The following is a 19,818-nucleotide window of genomic DNA, read 5'->3' on the forward strand; positions in this document are numbered from 1 at the left end:
CCAGTGTACCCAAGGAAGTATTTCCTGCGGCTACCAGAGTGTGCTTGGAGTCCCTATTTGCCAGCTGTTCAGCTGCATCTCAGGGTCTGCCTTCTCCATCTTGGCTGGCCTTCGGCCTCCTTCCCCAGGGGAAGGCTGGGCTGTGGGGTCGAGATGCCCTCTCCGCAGCCTGCCCGTCTCGCCTGGGTAGAGGCGCACACACGCATGCAAGCCAGGGTGCACGGGGGCTGGGTGCAGGCTTCCAGGCCAGGGCTGAGCGCCCCCTCACAGTAAGCACTGTGCTCTCCTCCAGACTCCCCGCCTCCAATTTTCTGCTTGCTGAAAGGTGTGGCCCTGGCCTATTTCTTCACCTGTCCCTTGGGGTATTGAGGCTAGCCTGCAAGAGTGGGATGAAGAGCTGAGGGCTCAAGTAGGAGTGTGTCTGATGTCCTTGGTCTTTAGGGCCCATACCCTCACCTGGAAGCGTTTCTGGCTTGCTCCATCTAAACCCCTGAAGCTTTGTCAGCTCTTGAGTTCAACAGGCCCACGCGGAAGTGGGAGCTGGAGGACAGGGTGGGGTTCTGGGCTGACCACTGAGGGGAAGAGTTCTGAGCTTGACCTCTGTGCTCCACCCCTCTTCCCTATGGGCCAGAATGGTAGGAGCTGGGACCCAAGTCTCCACCTCCCCTCCTGGCCCTCAGCTCCTCCACTGTGACCTGGAGCTGAGCCTCTGGGAGAAAATCCCTTCCTGCACCGGATAAACTTGACTATGGTGACTCAGCCCCAACAATGCCTGTGGCCAGAGGTGCCGCCTCGGACACTGTGGGTGGGTTTCATATTGGATCAAGGACAGGAAGGGAGGCTGGGTGGAGGCACAGGGTGAGATTTGGTGAGAGGCATTAGAGAGTAAGGAGGTCTAAGTTTTCATTTCAGCTGCAGTGTGAGCCAAGCTACTTGGCCTCTTTTGGCCTGTTTCCTCTCCAGGTAAGGAGGCTGAGTTCTTGGAGATACAGCTATGGAGCATGAACTGTAGGCGCCCGGGCCCTGGGAAGGAATGGTGGACAGATAACCAGGAAGAGAAGCCTGCGCCTGGGCTAGGGCAGTGGCTTCACCCAGAGGGGAGATAAGAGATTCAGATGTTTAGGAGGCAAAACTGATAGCACTTGATGGGACTGCTTTGGATGAAGGCACCAGAGTCTCTCAGCTGTCCTTTTTCTGTAACCACAAACCATCAAGTCCCCCTTGGTTTCCCATCTGACAAATCCATCTTTTAAGAAAGCTCAGGGCGCTGGGTTCAGTGGTTCATGCCTGTAATCCCAGGACTTTGGGAGGCTGAAGCAGGCAGATCGCTTGAGCCCAAGAGTTCAAGACTAGCTTGGGCAACATGGTGAAACCCTGTCTCCACACACACACACACACAAATACAAAAATTAGCTGGGAGTGATGGTGGGCACCTGTAGTCCCAGCTACTCAGGAGGGTGAGGTGGGAGGATCACTTGAGCCCAGGAGGTGGAGGTTGCAGTGAGCCGAGATTGTGCCACTGCAGTCCGGCTGGGTGAGAGTGAGACTGTCTCAAAAACAACAACAACAACAACCAACTTGGGCCTTGCTTACTCTGAGATAGGCAGAACATGGGGCTTGGTGCGTGGGCTATGGAGCCAGACCAAATGCCAAATGTGAGTTCTAACTCTGCCCCTCACCAGCTCTGTACCCTCGGCCAAGGTACTTACCCTCCTCAGCTTCCCCATCTAAGATGGTGCTAACAACAGGGCTCACCTTACCTGTGCTGTGAGGACCGAATGCCTTAATAAACATGAGCAGCAGGCGCCAGCCACACACTAGGCACTCGATAGATGTCAGCTTCATTGAGCAGATGGCTCTACGGATTTCAACTCTGAATGGCCTCACTGTGCTCCCACATCACACACTTAGGGTAGGTGCTGAAGTTGTCCCTTATAGCTCCCCAGCAGCTGTGAGACCCTTAGGGCAGACCCTTGTCAGATCAGCTGTGAGATGCACCATAGGTTTTTCTTGACTGCTGAGAACAAGTTTAGCATCAACTTGGGGAGAAGCCCAAGGGACTCACTGGCCCGGGACAGTCTTCTGTGCCTCCCTCCCCAAGAACCACTCAGTCTAGTCACCTAAGACTTTTTTTTTTTGGGAAACTTTTTTTTTTTTTTTTTTTTAATAGTTATTGAGTGTTCTACAGCTTACAGTAAATATCATAGTTACAAATTCTTGGCTTCAATCTTTCAGAGTGATCACTGTCTGATCTTCAAAACAAAACAAAAACCCAAAAGAATCCAAAACAACAAAACAAAACCAGATTTACACTTCATACACACAAGCGAGGCCATGGGGCTTTCCAATCTTTACACTCTGGACTGTGTTTTGAAAACACCTATAAATTCTTTGATCAAACTACTTGGAAGACACTGGTCAAAGGTTTATTATTATTATTATTGTTATTATTTTAAATGTTTTTATTTCTTTTTAAAATGTGAGTTCCAATAAAATTTAAAAATTAGATTCCAACCTGTAGATTAAAATGAATTAAAAAATACAAAATCATATACAACGCTGTCTTCACAGGGATGTTACATGCCATGAGAACAGGTTTCTCTGTCATGTGGTACGAAACAGGGAAGGAGATGCCTTGAAATCAGGATGGGGACAGGCCCTTGGGCCTTTCAAGATTATTACAGACAACTCCAGGTTGCCAGAGGCCTGGCCTTACCTCCCCCTGGGTAAGGAGGAGCTTGAGTCACGCCATAGATCCAGACTATCTGGCTGACCCCAGGAGACGGTCTCTGGGACAGTCTCCCCTCTTTCCCTGACTCTTAGGCCTGAGGAGAAAGGCTGGGGCCTGGAGATGCTGGTCTTGCTGGGGTCAGGCCCAAAGTGGGTTTCACCCATTTGATTCCTGTGGGCTGGTACTTATCTGCAAAGCTGTTACATCTGTTCTCCTCAGGAAGGAAAATCCTCCCGCTATCAGTGGCTGGAATGGGGTAGAGGACCTCACTACCACAGCAAGAATATCCAGGGACTATCCATGTGGCCACAGGGAAGAAAGTGCTGTCTTGTCCCTTTCTAGCTTTGTGGCAGCCAGTCCCAATTCCTGTGTGCCTCGGTTGGCCTTTGGGTTGGACTTAACAGCATGCACCACAGCATATATCCACTGGAGAAACTGAGGGACCGGGACCCAAGTCTGGCTTAGGCAGGGCTGGCCATGGAATGTTGAAGCTGGCCTGCCAGGAATTTTGAAGGCTGGGCCCTGGAACCATAGAATGCCTAATTTCAGAAACAAGTTTTCTAGGAGAGGGGCAGATGGATAAGTAAAGGACAAACCCTGCAGCCCACCTGGCATGCGTGCCTGCGCTCAGAGGCTCTGGTGTGGAATCCCATCAGTTAGTGCGGTGTGTCTCTTCAGCTCTGCGGGTGGCTCCACTGGCCCACTCTGCTACTGCCCCTCTCTGGATTCCCGAACTTGGCAAGCAGCAGAGGCTGCACAGCCAGTAGTGATGTGGGAGAATACAGGACAGAAAAGCAGACTTCCACGTATTTTCACTTAACTGCAATTGAGGAGGGATTCTGATACAGATGGTGATATAGAAGACAAAGTTCACTCTGGGCACAGAACAAAGCTGAGGAATTTGATATGGAAGCTTAGCCAGTGCCTCACTGGAATCCTGGATGAGTCCTATCTGTATGAGAAGCCAAAACTTGGTGGCCAAGGGGCCTGTCCTTTTATACTTCACGTGATTCCTTTCTGAAGGCCATCAGAACAAAGTAAGCCCTCCAAAGAAGGACCCCCAGATCTCTGGGAACGGGGTACCTCAAATTTGGAACAATCTGGGTGGCCAGGGGTAAGGATGCTCAGAGTCTGGTTCTGGTCCTCACCCATGGGAAAAGCAAGCCCAGAGACTTCAGTCTGTATGCTTTTGGCCAAGGCTACACCAGATCCTCTTGAAGTACCAACTCACTGGATCTGGCCAGTGGGCAGGCTCTCAGGGGATAGGAAGCCAGGTGTGCATGCTTACCAAGGACATGGGTCTCCCAATAGAAAGATGCCTCGTGCTGTCCTTGAACATGTCTTCAGTCCTGGGCATTGTGACCCCAAAGTGTTTTGTCCAAGTGAGGCTTTTAGTTGCAAATTCTCATCCTCCTTGTGCTGCCAGCTAGATGTGCCTCTGGGTCCCTCCCCAGGGCTCATTACAAGTCCTGGCCCAAAGCAGTTCATAGAAATACGCTCAGCTCAGAGGACTGGGCTTCCCAGCTCTCTATAAAGTACAGTGAGCCCCTCCCTTCATGCTTGCCAAGAGGCCCAGCAGGTGGCAGCAGAAAGAGCAGAGGATTTGAAGAATCACTTACAAGCTGTGTGACCTTTTAGCAAGTGTCAAGCCTCCTGAGCCTTAGGTTTTTTGCCTGTAAAATGGAGGACTTTCGCAACCAATGTCAAAGTACTTTGCATACCAAAAAAGCTCTGGACAGGTGTGTGTGTCCCTGCTAGATATTCAGGAAAGGGGATATACATTTTAGAGTCATTGCCAGGTAAGAAAGAACAGCAACTCCTATCTCATGAGGAAGAAATTAAATATGCATTTTTTTCAAAACACGGCAAACCATTATGTTTCAGGCTTTCACTATTTGCAGGCAATCCAGCTCCCAGACTCAAACTTCCTCGGCCCCAGGCCAGTGAGGAGGGGGGTCAGGTAGAAGAAGTAGAGGAATTCAAAAGGGTTGGCTGGTGACTGGAACCATCTGGACCCCTGATCCTGGCCACGGGTGTTACACCTGGGGAGAGGCAGTGGCGTGAGGAGGAGGGAGGGGTTTGCATTCTGGGGCCAGTGCTGTGCTCATTGTCGGCGGCCACATCCCTTGTCCTCTCTTGCTTGCCTGCCTTCAATGAGAGGGCCCTTCCAGCTCTGACTTTTTATCTCGCTTGACCACCGCGCCGTCTAGAATCTTTGGAGGATACCTATGGTACTTCCCACTAGATCTCTGTGTCCTTACCAGTAACTGTGCCCTTCCTACCAGAGGCACATGACTGCCCCCGCTCTCCTGGGCTCAGTCCTTTTGCAGTGACTCCCCAAGCTTGGCCAGGCTTGTGGATCTCCATCATAGCAAGAGGCTGAGGCCAGCTGAACTGGGGCTCATACTGAAAAAGGGGTGCTGGACCTGGGCTCCTCCAGACCACAGCCTTTCAGTGCCCTATTTTCACCTTGGGGCCTCCCTTTGCTCTTGAATTACATAGTAGGGGCTAAGATAGGGCACAGAGTACAAATGCTTTAGTACGTGGGCCTGTGTGGGGATCAGATGGAGGGGAACGAGACAGCAGACAGCCTGGGATTCAAGTGGCTCTGTCACTTATTAGCAAGTCACTTGACTTTTCCAAGCCTTGATTTCCTTATGGATCAAATAGGAGAAATAACCTCTGTTTCATCGGGTTAAACCAGATAATTTATGTTCAACTGCTCTGTGAACTCTGAGGTCCAGCTGTTAGTTTTACTTACTGGTGTAGAAAGAACAAAACTTACAAGGTCATTCCTAGGTCTCCTCTTCTTCCTTTCTCCTCTCTGTGGTTCCACCCCAGCCCACATGGAGGCAGCAGGGTTCTGGGAAGCCTGGCAGACCAGCATGCTGTTCACTGTGGGCCTGTTCCCTTCCATAACCTGTTTCCTCATTTGTCAATTGACTGTGATAACTGTGACCCCATCCCTCTCAGGGCAAGTACATGAAAGGCTGTGAAGTGCTTTGAACTCTGTGATGCACCTGACAAATCCAAAGGTTTCTATTATTATTATCATCATTATCATTATTATTATTTTGGCATTTTTCAAACACGTATGACATAATCCAGAACAACCTTTACCCACCTTTACAAAACCAAAGAGGGTGGGAGGAGGTATTTGCAAAAAGTGAATTAACACTGGAAAACTTTCTGTTGTTTTAAAGTGAAACCTCATCAGCACCCCAGAACAGACAATTTAGAAAAGCTGAATTTTTTCTTACTGGTCCTAAAGTTCCTTGGAAGCCCAGGAAGGTGGGCCCCCAAACTCCTGGCTCTAGACCAAGGATGCTGATGGGCTTCACCCTTCTGGGAATGGCCTGACAGCTTCTGAGCTCCTTCCAACCCAAGGGTTTCCTGATTTTTCCCTCCCTTGGGGAGACATGGGGGGTAGGGGTAAGGGTATGTCCAAGTTTGTGTGAATTTAAAATGAAAGCAGTTTTTTAAAGTCCCAAATGTTGTCAATGATCCCATTTTGTACAGTAAAATGTTCGTGCCCCACCCCCAGAGGAGCTGCTGGCCCAGCCAAGCGCTGGGTGCCAGAGGCTGCTCCTGGGCAATCCAGGCTCCTGGCTGAGACTAGCAGGGACCTCCTGGTCCCAGGGGTCCCTCTTCTCCCAAATGAGCCTGTCTCCTGGGCCTCATCCTTGTCCTCCTCTCCTGATGACTCCCACTCTCTTCCTCCTCTTCCTCTCCTCTCGGGATGAGGGGCTACTGTCCTAAAAGTATGGCCTCTCCTTTTCAGCCAGCCCACCTGCTCCTTCTCCTGGAGGTGGAGTCAGGTACAGGATGAAAGTTCCAGATGTCTTCACAGAATTTCCAAATGCTATTTCTTCATTTGCCATTTCTGTTCCTGCCATCTGCCCCCATGTAGCTTCTGCCCAGTCTTCAACCCCCGCCTTTGGAGTCCGTGGAGGAAAAGGGCAGAAACAGGAGCCCAGAGACCGTTCCAGACTCACCAGGTATGGGCGCTGCCGACTTAATTTTTACAAAACCAAGCCAATCTGTCCCTAGGTACATTTTTGTAGGCAAGGTGCCCACTAGGTAGGAAGGCTGCATTTAATGCTAATTTACTGTAAGGTCTAGGGCAGTCCTTTCCTCTTCTCTGGGCCTCAGTTTCCTCATCTGCCAAATAGGGGAATGGATGAGATGATTGCTAAGGTCCCTTCAGTTCCATGAGTCTATGAAATGTTTATTGCTATTGCTTTTCCTTCACTATCCTGACCTTCAGAACTGCCAGCACCCACCTGGAATATGGTTCCTTCACTTGGGCCATGAATGGCACAGGTAACCAAGAGCTTGGCCTGCCTGCAAGCTCTACAGTCAGACAGGTGAGTCCTGGCACTGGGAAGGGCAAAAGGAAAGGGAGAGAAATGCCCTAGGTTCCCGCTCCAGTCAGGAGGAAGCTCCTCATCAGAGTGGGTCCATGACAGCTCAGAGGCTGAAGTCTGGATGACACAGGGCATCTGGCCTTCCAAGGCCTCGGGATGCCGGGATCCCACCACCCTGCAGCCGCTTGGCAGGTCTAAGGTCAAAATCACCTTTTGAGGAAGTGCCAGGTCAGTTAACATCACTGTGCAAATCAGAAGGTCCAGGGCCAGATGCTTTGACCAGAGACCTTTCAAACCAAAGCCATGAGGCAAACACTGCTCCCTTCTCCCCTCTCCCCTCTCCTTCCCCACAATGCCCTCCCTCCCCCCACCCTCCCCCAAACTCTAAAGACTTTTTTTCCCAGGTTCTTGGCCTGGGGTATTAAGCTGCTAATAACATTCCTACATACTCAGGTGGTTTTGTTCTTGGTCTGTTGCAATGGTTCTCAGGAGACATTTCATTTGTGTCCAGGACATGGGAATGTCCTGAACTAATCTTGCTTAAGAAAAACAACCAGAACACTCCCCCAGAGATGCAGCCTGCTCAACAGCTCTGAGTTCCTACCCTGGACCACATCTGTTTACGCTCTTCAAATGGAATCCAGCCTTCAGATGAACCATTGCAATAAACCCTACTCTCTGCTGCCTCTAGACTGGGATCCCCAGGGACAGGACACTTAGGGAAGAGCAGAGAGGACATGGCCTGGTCAGGTAGGAGGAAGTGGGTAGAGCTGGAAGGGCAGCGGCTAAGAGGGGTACAGTCGGGGAGAGGCAGGAGATTAGAAAAAGCAGCTTTTACAAAAACCAAAAATAAAAATCAAAACCATTAAAGATGCATAAAGTGACCCTTGCACTTCCGTTGTCTCTTCTTGCAAATAGAGGTGGTGCTGCTAGGGAACTGCTCCAGCACCGGTGTAAGACTTGAGTAGTTGCATACAATGTGTGACTCCAGATCTGTGGAGGGAAAGGGGAAAGAAACAGCGTCAGTGATATTCCAGAGGCCCCCAAACAGTGTCAGTGATATTCCAGGTTTCCTCAAGGAAACCTCTGGACCCCTTCCCCTCAACTCAGGAGCCCTCAATGGAGCCTCTGTGCCTTCCTAGTGAAGCTGCCCGCTTCCTGCCTGTGGAAGCTGTTGTACTCTGGTGCCAAGAATCCTGGAGGAGATAGGGGAGGCCAGATGATGTGGTGGGCCAGAGGATTTCAAAGTGACATCCCTGGAGCACTATGGTTCACTGTCACTGCCTCGGGAGCTGCTGAGGGGACCAAGGAAGCCAGTGGCCTGGGTCAGCCCAAGCCTCCAAACAGCTCCAATCAAAGCTCTAACATATGATCTAGTTAAGAGTTCATTTGAAGAATGGGGCCCAAAGTAAAAAGAAATCTGAAGACCATAAGGTAAATGGCACAGAATTCAGTACTAGAGAACTGAAGTTTAAGCCCTAGCTTAATTTTTACTGGCTAAGTGATACTGAACTACATATTTATCTGTAAAATGGAGCTAATGATCCTTATTTCAGAGCAACTATAAGGATTATGAGATAACATAAACAAAGGGATAGCTATTATTATTTCTGTTCTTATTTAGATTTCAACAAGCAGTCAACAGAAGTGATAGCTATTATTAAGAGTGATATTATGGACCTTGGAGCAGGAAAGCAGCTGATAACTTGACAGCTGTTACCTGCCCGAGCTGACACCTGTGCGCCAGACCCAAACCAGGGACTTTGAGGCAGTTCCTGTATGTATCCCCCCCTCCCACTTCTCACCCTGGCCACACTCACTTGGATGGGCTGCAGGCTTTACCAGTGTGGGGGCACGTAGCTGTACGCAGGGGTTCCTTGGGCCCTATATGTTGGCATGGAGACAGGGTGTGCCCCAATCGCCGTGTGCTGGGGTGTAGTCAGCAGGGTACCTGAGCATCCAGAGAGAAAAGAGTAACCTGACGAGGCTGTACCAGACACAGGAATGAAGAGGATGAAGCTACAGTCTTTCACATGGCTGCTCCCTCTGCCCAAATCCCCCATATCTCCCTCACCTTCCTGATGAACTGCTGTCCGCCCTTCTCCACCTTGCCAGACTTCACCTCCTTAGGAGAATCTTTTCTGATGCTTGAGGACAGAATCAATCACTATTCTAAGTCCTCCTTTTCCCTTTTTCTTTGAGATGGAGTCTCGCTCTGTTGTCCAGGCTGGAGTGCAATGGTGCGATCCCAGCTCACTGGAGCCTCTGCCTCCTGAATTCAAGCGATTCTCCTGCCTTAGCCTCCTGAGCAGCTGGGATTACAGGTGCCCGTCACCACACCCAGCTAATTTTTTTACTTTTAGTAGAGATGGGGTTTCGCTATGTTAGCCAGGCTGGTCTCAAACTCCTGACCTCAAGTGATCCGCCCACCTCGGCCTCCCAAAATGCTGGGATTATAGGTGTAAGCCACCATGCCCAGCCTTCCTTTTACTTTTCCTTGTATGCTTCTCTTACTGCACAATCATACTGAGTAGTAATTGTGATGTGTGTGGTTGTATTTCCCACACTAACCTAGGTGTTCCTTAAGGACAGTGTTCTGATCTGATCTATTGATACTGGGTTCCCAGGACCTGAGCAAGGCTGACACTGAGTCAGTTTGCCTACTTGATCTGGGGAGTAAGAGGCCTTAACCATACCCTTACGTTAGGGGCAGAATAAAATCCAAATGCTCACTCTACCCCTTATACTTTTTTACCTCAGATGGTATCCTACCTGGTTCTTTAAAAGTTGGGTCTCTAGGCTAGGCATAATGGCTTATATCTGTTACTCCAGTACTTTGGGAGTCTGAGGTGGGTGGATCCCTTGAGCCCAAGAGTTCAAGACCAACCTGTGCAACATGGTGAAACCCTGCCTCCACAAAAAAACACAAAAATTAGCCGGGTGTGGTGGCGCATGCCTGTGGTCCCAGCTACTTGGGAGGCTGAGGTGGGAAGATCACTTGAGCCCAAGCAGATCAAGACTGCAGTAGGCCAAGATCGTGCCACTGCATACCAGCCTGGGTGACAAAGCAAGACCCTGTCTCCAAAAAAAAAAAAAAAGGGTCCTTGGGGACTTCTGCTTGTCTCATCCCTCGTAATTATTATAATTATTGCACAGGTTCTTAAGCTCCTGCCTAATAAAGAGCATTGCCCCCTGTGTCCTCTTTTTTGGTGCCCCTGCTGTTATTGGAGTGCTAGCATCATCTCTCTCCCCTAAAGTACACTGACAACCTCCTTACTGAGCTACTTGCTTCCAAATCACCCCTTCTAATCCTGTCTCCACTCTGCAGCCAGAGAATGTTTAAACCTAACTGCATCCCTGCCCTGCTTGACCCCCTTTGTGCACAATAGAGGTACCATAAGGTGTTCAAGACTTTCCACCATCTTATCCTTGCCAGTGATCCAGCTACCTTCCAACTCCAAGCCCCTATTTCCTAAGGGCCTTGGCTCCATTCCTCCATTCTGTGAACATGCCATATTCATGTTCTTTCTGCACCGCCCTTCCCTCTTTCACTTCTCTAGTTAGCCTGTGTTCACCCTTTAAGGCCTAGCTCAATATGCCCTTCTTGGTGAAATCTTCCTCATCCCCACAGACAGATTTAGAGGCTCCTTCCTCTGGGTTCCCAAGCCCCCTGGCGCAGGATCTCTTGTGCTACGCTGCAGTTGATTCTATGACTGTGTTCTCTGCTCCGTTTTGAGTTCACAGAGGAAAGGGATGGACACTGATGCAGAAGCTGCCCTCACCTGCTGACATTGCCATGGTGGTGCCTGCCACCATGCCCATGGCCACGCCGTTGGTCCTGGGGGCGGCAACAGGTGCCGGGTAGATAGCAGAGGGGATGCTGTTGGGCTGGACGACCGTGGTGTGGTGGATGACATGAGGCTGGGCAGCATACACCGGCTGTGTGTAGTAGGCTCCCTGGGGGAAAGAGGCTGAGGTCACACAGGCATTTGGAGAGGCAGGTGGGATATGGAGAGAGCAGCACTGGCTGAAGGACACAAGGTCCGGACCCCAGCTGGGGTTCTGCTTGTCTTACTTTGTGACTGTGGTCAGTGCAGTGCTGGGCTCAGCTTCTGGTCTGAAAAATAAGGCCCTAATTCTGTCCTGCCTTGCTCCTAAGGCTGCTTTGATGATCTAACGGGATAAGAGCTCTATCCCCTTAACCTTGGTTTTAGCATTTTAAAATGTTTTAACTTACTGCAATGAACTTTTATAAACTACCTAAAATTTAAAGTTAGGAATAACAGTCAATCAGTTACCAAGCACGTGAACAGCGTTGGTAAACTCCAGAACACATACACGGAAGGATAGTTAGTAGTAGTATCATACTGGTACAAGTGCACGTTGTAAAAAAAAGTACATGTTGAAAAAAAAATGGCGGCCGGGCACGGTGGCTCATGTCTGTAATCCCAGTACTTTGGAGGCCAAGGCAGGCAGATCACTTGAGGTCAGGAGTTCGAGACCAGCCTGATCAGCACGGTGAAACCCCATCTCTACTAAAAATACAAAAAAAATGAGCCAGGCGTGGTGGCGCATGCCTGTGGTCCCAGCTACCTGGGAGGCTGAGGCAGGAGAATGGCTTGAACCCGGGAGGCGGAAGTTGCAGTGAGCTGAGATCACACCACTGCACTCCAGCCTGGGTAACAGAGCAAGACTCCATCTCAAATAAAAAAAAAAAAAAAAAAAAAGGCATACATGGATAGCATTTCCCAGGATGTCTCTTATTAGCTATTTCCCTTTAGGTAAAAAGGCAAGGATGAAGACAGTGGTCCGAGGTGACTCCCAATGCCTGAATCACATGGCTGCTTCCTGCTACCACAATCCACTGGCCACTGACTTCCAGGGGAAGTAAACAGGAGCCCCTGATATCATCTTAATTCAGAAATCTTCAAATGTTTCTATTAAATGAGATAAATTGATCTCAAGCCTCTTATTTTTTTAAGTTTTGTCTTCTACTCTAAAATATAGCTGTTTTTTAAACTAAAAAAGTATTCTCCTCACCACTTATACTTCCTATAGAGTTGTCACTCCAGAAGAATGTGTCATGGGTGTGCCAGAGCCCCATATGGTCCCCTGTCTCATACCAATCCTGGAATGCATACATCTTCTAGCTGAAGGAGCCCAGAAAGGCCCATCAGGCACAGAAAGAGAGAGTAACTTGCCTAAGGTCACAGAGCTCTGGTGGCAGAGCCTGTGTACTTTCATCCTCCCCACTCAGCTCACAGACTGAGGAAGGGTAGATGTGGGGGTTAGAGAGAAAAGACTAAGACATTGGAGTCTCATCTTGACCAACCAATAGCTCATGGTGTAACCCTGGACAAGTCATTCCCCTCTTTGGGTCTCAGTTTCCCCACTTGTTTAACAAAGGAGTTGAGCCAGAAAATCTCTGAGGGCCTTTGTCCTCTGACATTCTGGGCTCTGTTAATCTAAATGACTTCATGCCTTACCCCTCTAGGGGCTGAGGTGGAGTGAGGGAGTAAGCAAACTGCAGGGATATCGCTTCCGTGATACAACAAGGACAGCTAGCTGAGCCACTAAGCGTCCTCTCCTTCCCTCACTTCCTCACCCTACCCCACCACACTGCGCCCAGGCTGGAGGCTCCTCTACCTGCAGAAGAAGTGGCTTTGATGTGTACCTACCTGGGCATACAGATTCTGCTGGGGGTAGGCACTTCTGATTGGATACATGGCCGTCTGATAGGGGTTGGGTGATGGGGAGTAGGGGGGTGGAGCAGTATTACTCTGGGTCGGTGGGACCTTGTATGGTGTCCCCGCAGTATATCCTGTACCAAGGCAATAAGAGAGACTTCCAGTTAGTTGGCAGAAAAGCATTGCTAGAAGGCAGCAAGTCCCAGTCATGACTCCCCAGTCAAAGATGGGCTGAATCCAGGCAGGAAAGATAGATGAGAACAGAGAACAGGGCTCCACCCAGAAAGCCCTGGCCCCAGAGGCAGCTCCCTCAGTCCTGGTGCACAGGGCTGCATGGATGATTCTGGGCATCTTTTCTTTCTCTGGGTCTCAGGGCTCTCATCTATAAAATAAGAGGCTAGAACCAGATGGTCCCTTTTAGCTCTGACAGCCTGGGATTTGGAGCTGCCTTGTGAAACGGGCAGGTGCCCAGAGATGGAAGCCCTCAACTCACTTGCTCTTTATTGCTACTCTCTATCTACTTGCTTTTCTGTCTTCTCACACAGCATCCAGGGTATTCTTTTGCTACTGTTTCTTTCTCTCTTTTGCTCTATTTCTTTTTCTCCTTATCTCTCTCTCTTCTTGGACTTCCCTCTATCATGTTCCCCTGCCTCCCCACCAAGTTTGAAGGTGAAAACCCCATACAAAACACCATTTGGAGACCCTCATCTTCTGGAATGCTGACCATACAAAACACCATTCAGAGATTGTCGTCTTCTAGGACGCTGAAAAACTGCTCTGCAGAGTTGGCTTCTCCTTCTCTCCTGGGCTCTAGGGGAAGGCCACCTCTGCCTGAAAAGACCTGAAGTCAGGGATCGCAAAGATTCACATCAACCTGGAACGTGGGCCATGTCTGTCCCTTAGCAGGACGGACAAAAGCTGGGGCTAAGAATGGGACTGAGAAGTCAGTCCCCAAGAAGCTCACAATTGCCCAGGTAAATAAACTGTGCTGCCTTTGAATCCTCCGGAAAAGAGTGACAGACCCTTTGTTCACAGAAAAAAACTTGAAACATGAGTCCTCCGTCTCAAAAAATAAATAAAAATAAATAAAAAATAAAAAGAAACATGAGTCATTCAGGAACAGGACTGTCTCCTTTTAGAATCACAAAATGGAATCATTCTATGGAACCCAAGTGATCGTCAAGTGACCCTAATCCTTGCATTTTACACAAGGGATCCTGGGCTCAGAAAAGGCAAGTGTTTTTAATAACTTCTCCTAAAAACTCTAAACTCTTCTAAGTTGAAGGGGCAGTGCCAGGGGACCCCAGCTTTGAAGCCCTGCTGGGGAGGTGCTGAGGTGACTTCTTTCCTGTGGTTCCATCTTAGGTAGGTCTAGCAGACCTCACTGAACCTCTCTGGGCTTCAGCTCTTTCACCTATAAGATGCTCACCAAGGACCCTTTCAGCTCCGAGGTGCTGTTTCTATTATACAATAAGGGCTTGGGGCAGAGTGGAGGGAGTGCTTTATTGGAAGAGAAGATATCTAGTCTTCAGTCCTGGCTTTCTCCCTAATTTTTGGTGACAACTGTCAAGTCTTTGGGCCTTAGTTTCTTATTTTGTAAAATTAGGTGGCTAAGAATGAAGATTTCTTCCTAAACAAAAATTCCATGGTTCTAAAGATCCTGGGTCTCTTCTACCTTAACCTCAAGTAAAAGCAAACTACCACATGGTCACAAATCTCTCTCAGTCCACATCACACCTCTTTGGCTTGGCACCTCCCTGCCCCTGATGACCCAGGAGGATAGGAGAGCTGCTGCACAGCTGCCACAAAAGTCAGACTATTCCCTGGATTCATGACATTTATTTTTTCACCTGCAGATCCATAGTTTTTTTTTCCATAGTTTTGTGGTCAAATATGCTTGGGAAGTAAGTAGCAATGACGACAGAGTGGAAAGGACATATGAAAGAGAGGGAAGCATGTTAAAGAGAAGTAGAAACTAACTGGAAGTGGGACTATGAGCTGAGTGAGAAGTCTAGAGCAGATTCCTCAAAGTTTCTAGATTATGGAGCTAATCATGAAATGTGGTCATAGGAGGAGAAGCAGATTCTGTGAGGGAGACAGGGAGTCCAGCTTTGCAGATGTCTAGAAGGAACCATCTGATGTGTACGGAGACACAATTTACTTATCTATAAACAAAGGGGTTTATAGATAAACCAGAGATAGACATTTCCCAAATGTGGACAACAGACTATAGATTCCAAGGGATCTTAATAGTTGTTTTTGCCAAAGAAAAGGAAAGAAAAGAGTTCTGTAGTCCCATATGTTTGTGAAGTCACAATGTAAAACAGAGATTAAACAGTTATGATTTTGTTTTTATTCCACGACCCTGAGAAGTTTTTAAAACAACAGGGTGGGCTGGATGTGATGGCTGTCACCTATAATCCCATCACTTTGGGAGGCCAAGGCAGGAGAAGCACTTGAGACCAGGAGTTCAACGCCAGCCTGGGTAACATAGACAGACTACATCTCTAAAAAAAAAAAGAAAAAAACGTAGCCAGGCATGGTGGCTGGTGCAGTGCCCAGCTACTTGGGAGGCTGAGGCATGAGGATGGCTTGAGCCCAGGAGTCTAAGGCTGTTGTGAACCATGATCACACCACTGTACCAGTCACTGGGTGACTGCAGGACCCTGTCTCTTAAAGAAGGTGGGGGGGTGAACTGTGAATCTCTAAGATGGGAATGTGTACAAGACTGTGTTTTCCAAATTAATTTTACCACAGAATCTTTTATTCATACTATAAACATTTACAACAATTAAATTTCAGCCATGTTTTTTTTGTAATTGAAGCTAGTTTTGGTAAACAAAGTTTTACTGTAACACATCCACATCCACTCATTTACATATTGACTAAGGCTACTTTCCTGCTACAATGGTAGTTACTGATAGAGAGCATATGGCCTTTGAAAAGCCTTTACAGGAATGTTTGCTGACCCCTGATTTAAAGGAATATATCAAGGTGTAGAGAATCCTAGCAGAGCTGAAAGCATCCATATTCTATGCAGGAGAGCAGGACACCCCTGAATCAGAAGACGCCTGTTTCTGAAAGCTCTGTAGCACAGAGCCGTGGTTATGAGCAGTCTGGAGACAGACTGACTGTCTGGGTCCAAACCCCCAGCTCTGCAACTTAATAGCTGTAGGATACATCAGTCTCCTTGTGTATGATATGGGAACAGTAATGGTACCTACTTCATAGGGTTCCTGTGATAAATGCATTAATTGTTAAGTAAAAAGCACTTAGAACAGTACCTGATATATTAGAAGCACTTTATAAAGATCAGTTATTATTATTTTCTTTCTCACTTTATAGAAAGACAGTAAGCTTCTGTCCTAAGGGTATGCAGGCAGAGCCTGGTCTGAGAGACTAAAGCTAAACTATGACTACTATGGTCTGTCCCAGCTTGAAACACAGACTCCAGGATTCTAAGATTCTAAAATGTTATGGCTTAAAATGTTATGATTTTATGATTCTTTAAAGTTAACAGGCCAACGATGCTGATGACTTTCCTTTATGCTCCTGGAGAATGTGCTCTGGAATTTTTCTCTTCCCTGGGGAAGCTGGATTACCCACTCTATGCCACAAGGACAGCCATATTACAAAGTGGTGAGACCATCCCTCTGAGGAAAATCAAAAAGCTCCAAGAGACTGCAGCAGAATTTGGTTCCCACATCTAAGAATAACCTTGTCTGAGAATGTTTCCCTTTCTTTATGTTATGAAATGAGACACACACATACTCAGAATACAAATCAGTAGCCAAAACACCCTTGGCAGTCAAAGAGATGATGCTGCAGAAGGCCTTGCTTGTTTGTCCAGACAGTCTGAGATGGGAGAAGCAGAACTGCAGAGCTAGAAGACTCGGAGATCATTAAGACCAACATAAACATTTCACAGGTGAGATAATGAGTAGTTGCTGAAAGAGAGAGCTGCTTGTGGGGATCTAAGACTCAGAGCTACTTCCTCTAACCACAGTGGTTCTCAAGGTTACTGTTTGTCAGAAGGATCTTCATGAGGCTGCAGAAACTGCTTGGGGGTCCTCATCCTAGGTTCTGTCAGTAAGTCAGGTCAATTCCTCTCTCGGGGAATATCCTCATTTGGATTACACAGTATCAGAGAACATTTCTAGTGCTGACATTCTAAGTCACTGAGTATTTCCGAAGACTTTCACGAGGAAATCATTGCAGAGGACTTTCCGTAATTTACTGGTGGTCCTGTCAATACTGTTGAGGAACACTAAAAATTCCCCTGGAGCTATAGCCTGAGCTTGGGTAACACAAAAATCAGGATTGATTACTTTGTGCATCTAAGTAAAAGAAGCTGTTGGACTTGCTGCAAAAAAGGCTCACAGATTTTGCCCAAATGAACTTAGACTCAATTCACTCACTGGAGGCCTGGCTATCCTGAAAGGAATTCTAAGTCTAAAGGTCACAGAATTAAGACTTTGGAATGTTGTGCCTGAAGGACATTAGAGGTTTATATTCAACCTTCTCCCTTTCCGAGAAAGAACCTGGAGCCCAGAAGGACGGATTTTCCCCAAATTGTACAGCATATCAGTACAGAGCTGGGCCCAAAGTTCAGGGCTCACCATGCCCTAGGTAGAGCTCTTGCTGAGTTAAAGTCTCTGTAGTCCAATCTTGGACATTTAATATACTGGCCTTTGTTGTCCCCATTTCACTAAAGGCAATATCATGAAAGAAAAAAGGAATTCAATCACTAGAAGTCCCAGCTCTGCCTTATAAAAGAGGCTTTGTTTATGATGTCCTATTCTTTCTCTTAAGTTCCTAACCGTAATTTTAGAATCCATCAACTGGGATAATAAAAAGAGTATGTACATTAACAAGATAAAACCTTTTCAACCCTTTCTGCAATCCTTTCTTGCTGTCATAAATCTTTTTCAGTTGTAGAAGCCCTACCACCTTCAAAGGCATTGATCCTCACATTACGGATGCCTTTTAGACTAATCGGTTTATTGATCATCAGATTTATATGTCTGGACAAAATAAAGTTCTATGTCTGAATCTTGCTTTGACCCCTAAGACTCCTTGTTGGTAGCCAAGTAAGACAGTGATGAATAAGTAGGAAACCTAATTACAAACAGGCTTGGCAAGTGTCAGTGAAATTGAACTGAATTTGTCAAAGTGCCCTGAATTTTCTGTGGTACTACAAGCCACAAAATCTGAATGCTGGCAGGAATCTTTTTGAGTATGGGAGGGCCAGTCAACCCCAACTGCATTAAAAAATGGCACAGGTTTATACATTACTTGCTTAAAAGAGAGGTAAGACAGGCATCGTAGCTGGTGGGCAGACAGCTTGAGCCCAGGAGTTTGAGACCAGCCTAGGCAATGTGGCAAAACCCCATCTCTACAAGAAATTAAAAAATTAGCTGGGCATGGTGTTGCATGCCTGTGGTCCCAGCTACATGGGAGGTTGCAGCGGGAGGATTGCTTGAGCCTAGGAGCTTGAGACTGCAGTGTGACGTGATTGTGACACTGGACTCCAGCCTGAGTGACAGAGCAAGACCTTGTCTCAAAAAAAAGGTGGGGGTGGGTATATTTTGGTCTTTTTCAGGGACTGTGATAGCCTGTCTGGGAGGGAACAGTGGGATGTGGCTGCTGGACACTTAATGGGAATTCGGAAAGATTTCAATGTAGTAGAAGGCAAGGCCTTCTGTTACTCAGACTTTCCAACTGTGGAAAGGGTTGCCTCTGAAGGGAATGAGTACTCCATTTTTGGAGATGGTTTGCTGGCCAGCTACTGTTAAGGGCAGCTAGAGAGGAGGTCCCTGTTGGGGTGGAAGACACTCAGTACACATCATCTTGCTGAGAGATAAGGAGTCTGATTGCAAGAAAGAACCTTCGAGATGATTTAGTTCAGTTCCCTCATTTTGCAGTTTGAAAAATCAAGGTCCAATGCATGGACATCAATTATCCAAGGTTACACAGAACCCAGTCTAGGATTCAAAGCTTTGGGCTTCCATTCCAGGTTGCTTTCTGCTACACTACAGCAGGTATGCCTATACACATCTATATCCAGATGTTTAGATGTAAGAGAGAATATGTTTATCCACATATATATATATATATATATGTAATCTTACATATGTTCATTCATTCTACCTGAGGTATCTGGAGAAACTCCTTATGGCTGACATACTCTTTTTTTTTTTTTTGAGATGGAGTCTCACTCTGTTGCCCAGGCTGGATCTTGCAGTGGCGCGATCTCGGCTCACTGCAAGCTCCGTCTCCCTGGTTCATGCCATCCTCCTGCCTCAGCCTCCTGAGTAGCTGAGACTCCAGGCGCCTGCCACCATGCCCGACTAATTTTTTGTATTTTTAGTACAGACAGGGTTTCACCATGTTGGCCAGGATGGTCTCGATCTCCTGACCTCGTGATCCGCCCGCCTCGGCCTCCCAAAGTGCTGGTATTACAGGTGTGAGCCACCACGCCCGGCCTGACATATCTCTCTTAAAGAGTCAAATCAATCTCATGAAAAAAAAGTCAGTAATAGAATCTTAACTTGGGTGATACCTTTTTCCAGCTGTGCTGCTTACTACCTGGGTGGCATTGGACCTATTACCTTTCTGAGCCTCGTCTTTCAAACTAGGATGAAAATCCACCTAAATAACTTAGTAGGAGTGTAGTGTAGATTAAATTAGAGGGTGATTATGAAAGTACATTTTACAAAAGGTGAGTTATGTTGTATAAACATAAACTGACGTTGACATCTAGGGGCAATGAAAACTCAGGAGAAAATGACATTGGATGTTGATATGGTTTAGATGTTTGTTTCCTCCAAATGTCGTGCTGAAATGTAACCTCCAGTGTTGGAAATGGGGCCTGCTGGGAGGTACTGGATCATAGGGGTGGATCCCTCATGATGGCTTAGCACCATCCCCTTGTTGATGAGTGAGCTCTGATTATTTAGAGTGTGGCACCTTCCCAGCCCCTTGCTCTCTCTCTCACCATATAATATGCTGGCTTCCTCTTTTACCTTCTGCC

At 47.5% G+C, this 19,818-nt stretch overlaps 1 protein-coding gene across 3 annotated transcripts in view; it reads right to left on the bottom strand.

Moving 5' to 3' along the window:
- Window positions 1-3,930: 3,930 nt before the first annotated feature.
- The window catches only part of FAM168A (family with sequence similarity 168 member A), a 196,155-nt gene continuing 180,267 nt past the window's right edge, over window positions 3,931-19,818 (bottom strand). For all 3 annotated transcript variants that reach the window (XM_038005487.2, XM_008020102.3, XM_008020103.3), the window contains 4 exons: window positions 12,777-12,919; window positions 10,881-11,055; window positions 8,919-9,049; window positions 3,931-8,091 (listed from right to left, as the gene is read on the bottom strand). In XM_038005487.2, the coding sequence (XP_037861415.1) occupies window positions 8,937-9,049; window positions 10,881-11,055; window positions 12,777-12,919 (431 nt within the window). In that variant the 3' untranslated portion in view covers window positions 3,931-8,091; window positions 8,919-8,936. The remainder of the gene's footprint in view (window positions 8,092-8,918; window positions 9,050-10,880; window positions 11,056-12,776; window positions 12,920-19,818) is intronic.

Source organism: Chlorocebus sabaeus, chromosome 1 (genome assembly GCF_047675955.1).
Source record: "Chlorocebus sabaeus isolate Y175 chromosome 1, mChlSab1.0.hap1, whole genome shotgun sequence".
Classification (NCBI taxonomy): Eukaryota; Metazoa; Chordata; class Mammalia; order Primates; family Cercopithecidae; genus Chlorocebus; species Chlorocebus sabaeus.